The 4,234-nt window shown below is 56.5% G+C and overlaps 1 protein-coding gene across 3 annotated transcripts in view; it reads left to right on the top strand.

Annotated features, from left to right (window-relative positions):
- SZRD1 (SUZ RNA binding domain containing 1) overlaps positions 1-4,234 on the top strand; it is an 18,744-nt gene that overhangs the window by 10,967 nt on the left and 3,543 nt on the right. The window contains exons 1-3 of one of the 3 annotated variants that reach the window (XM_017732716.1): positions 1,185-1,830; positions 2,097-2,146; positions 3,050-3,305. In XM_017732716.1, coding sequence (XP_017588205.1) covers positions 1,789-1,830; positions 2,097-2,146; positions 3,050-3,305 — 348 coding nt within the window. In that variant the 5' untranslated portion in view covers positions 1,185-1,788. Of the gene's footprint in view, positions 1-1,184; positions 1,831-2,096; positions 2,147-3,049; positions 3,306-4,234 lie in introns of those variants that run through there. The other 2 variants (XM_017732715.1, XM_017732714.1) reach the window with 2 other exon arrangements.

The raw sequence follows: 4,234 nt of genomic DNA, 5'->3' as shown, positions 1-4,234 counted from the left end.
TAAGTTTTTGTATTGAGCAGAGTAAAGTTTCATTTTTGCTCTGGTAGAGGAGGCTGCAGGTTGTGGTTGGGGGGTCCGGCGTGGGCGGGGCTGTCCAGCAGCGCTCGGGCCGCTGACAGTGACGTGAGTCACCTGTGCTCAGGTGGGGGTGACGCTCTGCAATTGCAGCATCTCGCAGCCCCGCATTCGGAGCGTGGCTTCAGCCCCGGGCTCGCCTCCAGAGGCACCAGCAGTGTAGGAACATGACTTTGCCAAAGCCACCTCTCCTCTGCCAGGAAGGAGGGAGCAGAACAGAGCCTTCCTCGGGGCTGCCGTGTGGCTTGTGGCACTGCCATGCCCACGGTCCCACCTGAGGGCCCAGCACCCGTGTTTGGCTCTGGAGTCGCTGCTTGGACTGAAATGAGTTGAGAAGCTCCTGAGTGCATTTCCCCCACTTCCACCCCGTTTTCCTGTTGTTTCTCTCCCCCATGCACTGAAATATTTAATAAGGGATATTCCAGGAGGCCCTGGGAGCCGGGGTGAACTCTCGGAAGCTGAAAAAGTGGTTTCAGGACCAGGATGTCACCTCGGCTGGCTCAGTGAGGAGCCAACCGCTTCCCCTCAGTTTTACTTCCAGTGTTTGCCACCAGCTGCTCCACAGCATCTCCATCCTCACCAGGATATCCGCTTCCCTGCTGCCTGTTTCCTTTTCCTCCCTCCTGAGCAGCAGTGGGATGGGATTTTCTTCCCTCCCAGTCCTCTTGAAGAGGAAGGAAACTGCAGGTGTTTGTCCTCCACAGGAGGCTCTGTCTGAGAGCTGCCTTGTGAAGCTCTGCCTGGTTTTGTTACCTCCCAGGACAGAGTTGGGTAGGAAACTCAACTTCCCACCCGCCTTTTATCTTCCTGAAATGATTTATTCCTTTCTAGGTGGAGGCTGCCATGGCCTGTATGACCAACAGCAAACACTGGTTTGGCATCTTGTAGTGACTTGCGCTCCTTCCCAGCTCTCTGGGGCAGCAGGGAATCTCTGTCCAAACCCGTTCCTTTCCCGAGCTGTGCCCGCTGTGGTTCCTGCTGGCAGCGTGGGGAAGCAACCAGGCCTCAAAGCGGAGCAGTTGCCTCCTGCCAGAAGTCTGGAATTTCCTTCAGTAGTGCCAGTTATCAGCTGGCTAAACTAGGACACTCTCAGGTAGTGTTTTCCCCCCTTCCTTGATGATTAAATCAAACACAAGAAGCTGCTTTGGAGCCTCTTTTAACAGAGCTCTCGTGAGGATCTAAAAATACCGGCGGGGTTGGGGCAGGTCACCTGCAGCAGGGTTGAAACTTCGTTGTTGGCTTCGTTTTCCTCCTTAACCGAGTTTCTCTGCGTAATTGCTGCGGTTGCAACACCTGGCCACCTTCGCCGAGGTGGATGCCAGCCTCGGGCAGAGGCTGACACGCTCAAATCCCGGCTCTGCCAGGGTGATTAAGGCGTCTTTCCGCCGATGGGTGACTCGGCAGCGTGTGGAAAGGCAAGGAGCAGCACAGGGAGGCTCCCGCGTGCGTGTGGGGCAGGGCAGGGATTTTTCCTGACAGGAATGTGGCCCTGCCGGCCAGGGCCAGCCCTTCCCACGGCCGTGGGCTCGGGGCTCAGCTCCCCCTGGAACCGCGCCTGCGAATCGCCCCGGCCGGCGGCTGCTGCTGCTGCTGCTCTGCCCGGGAGGTTTGGCGCCGGTTCCCGCTGGGATCTGGGAATACCTTGCTGTGGAATCCTGTGGTTTTTTACCTTCATAGGGGTTTCTTTGCCAGCCGAAGCGGTTAAAATGAGCGATGAGTGCGCCGCGCCGCGCCACGCCGGATCCACGGCCTGCTGTGGGTGTACTCCTGCTTACAGCACCATACTCGTGGTGCCTTTGCTTTTCTTGTGGATTATCCGTGGTGGCTTTGCTTTTCTTCTTGATTCCCAAGTAATCCTCAGTTTGTGAGGAATCACACACTCCCTACCCCCTTTATAGATCAGCATTCGGAAGAGTGAAATCAAATGTGTGCCCGGACAGGCTCAAACTCTGACCTCCAAGCTGAGATTTGTGTTCATTTTATTAAAAACTTCATGTTTTTACTTTTCTCTCCTTTTCTAGGAAATAGACAGACGGTTGGAAAAGAAGCTGAAGATCACACAGAAGGAAAGGTAAAATCCTGATTTTCCTGAGGCGCTGTTGGACAACTGGAGGCCTGGGGAGCGGGAACAGTGGGGAAACAGCTTCAAACTGAGCAGGGAGCGCTGGGTTGGAGCTGGGCATTAGGGAATCCCTGTCTCCGTGCCACTAGGTGGCCCTTCGGAGCCGCGGCAGGGCAGCAGAAAGCTGCTCCAGAGTGATTTGATTTCAGAGCTGGCTTCTCCAGACTGGCTGTAGCTCCAGCTGGGGGTAAGCCATGTAAGAAAAAGGCACTCGGGGAAAGAAATGGGTGAGTCAGGTAATCCCAGCTCGATTGACTTGCTGTGTCTTGCACCAGGGAGAGTTTCTTTTCCTGCTTCCTTTGGGTCGGGGCAGGGGTGTGTTATTGCCTCCTACCAGAAATGTTTCTAATCACTGCTGACAAGTCCTTTGTTGTTGGGGGTTTTTCCCCTTTGATTAGTAGAGAGTCATGGGATTGATTCTCTGGGCAGAAAAGGGACTATAAAGCATTCAGATGGTGAGATGGGGCCGAGGCTGGCTCTGAGGAGTGAAGCAGCAGGGTTGGAGCGAAAGGCTGGGTATCCTGGTGAGAGGAGCCCTAAAAATCCTTGCAGTGAATGAAATCAAGGTGCTTATATCAATATCTTTGACTAGAAATGCTAAAACTTTACCCAGTGTCTGTTCCCTTTCCTTCAGTGGAGTCCAGCGGTGTCAAACATAGCAGGGACTGATTTTCCATCCCTTTCCGAGCTAATCCGCTGCTCTTGTTTAGAGTTACAACTATAACGAGGTCTTTAATTATTCCGGGCTGCTCTTAATCACAGGGAGTGACATCTGAGCACGAGGAATTCACACGCCGGGCGGAAAACCCCCGTGGAAAACAAGCACCAACCCAATGCTTTTCTTTCCAACAGCAGAAAGTCCAAATCTCCTCCCAAAGTGCCGATCGTGATCCAGGACGACAGCCTTCCCGCAGGGCCTCCCCCCCAGATCCGCATCCTCAAGAGGCCGACGAGCAACGGCGTCCTCAGCAACCCCAACTCTGCCAGCCGCCCGGCCTTCCCCGTGAAATCCCTGGCGCAGCGCGAGGCCGAGTACGCCGAGGCCAGGAAACGGATCCTGGGCAGCGCCAGCCCCGAGGAGGAGCAGGAGAAGCCCATCCTGGATAGGTGAGAGCAGCTCCTCGGGAATTCCTGCCTGGCACGAGTGGGGGTGAGCTCCTCCGGGAGTACAGCCAGGCCAGCAAGGAGAGAGGAGGGCTCTGTTAGCAGAGCCTCAGCTGCGTGGGAGTGAGGGCAAGTGCCTGAGAAGGCCGTAACTCATGGAATCGTTAAGGTTGGAAAAGCCCTCCAAGATCACAGAGTGCAGCCATTAACTGGCACCGCCGTGTTCCCCACTAAACGTGTCCCCAGGTGCCACCTCCATGTGCCTTTGGAACACTTCCAGGGATCCAGGGGCAGCCCCAGCTGCTCTGGGCACCTTGTGCCAGGGCCTGCCCACCCTCCCAGGGAACAATTCCTTCCCAGTATCCCACCTAACCCTGCCCTCTGGCACTGGGAAGCCATTCCCTGTGTCCTGTCTCTCCAGGCTCTTGTCCAAAGTCCCTCCATCTTTCCTGGTGGCCCCTTCAGATACTTCAGGAAGGCCACAGTTCGGTCACCCCAGAGGTTCTCTTCTCCAGGCTGAACAATCCCAATTTCCTCAGCCTTTCCTCCTCGCAGAGCTGTTCCATCCCTCTGATCCCCTTGGTGGGCTCCTTTGGACTTGTTCCATGTCCTTGTGCTGGGGATCCCAGAGCATGTGACAACATCCCTGCAGTGCAGGGGTTTCCCAAAGGCACTCGGAATTCCACACTGCATTGCCTCCACCCCTGCTCCCAGTGTCCCTGCAGGCCCCAGCTCTGCTCCCAGTGTCCCTGCAGCTCTGCTCCCAGTGTCCCTGCAGCCCCCAGCCCTGCTCCCAGTGTCCCTGCAGGCCTGCTCCCAGTGTCCCTGCAGCCCTGCTCCCAGTGTCCCTGCAGGCCCCAGCCCAGTGTCCCAGTGTCCCCAGCCCTGCTCCCAGGGTCCCTGCAGGCCCCAGCCCTGCTCCCAGTGTCCCAG

This window comes from Corvus brachyrhynchos, unplaced genomic scaffold (genome assembly GCF_000691975.1).
Source record: "Corvus brachyrhynchos isolate BGI_N302 unplaced genomic scaffold, ASM69197v1 scaffold215, whole genome shotgun sequence".
Classification (NCBI taxonomy): domain Eukaryota; kingdom Metazoa; phylum Chordata; class Aves; order Passeriformes; family Corvidae; genus Corvus; species Corvus brachyrhynchos.
This window is presented reverse-complemented; position numbering and strand designations above follow the sequence as displayed.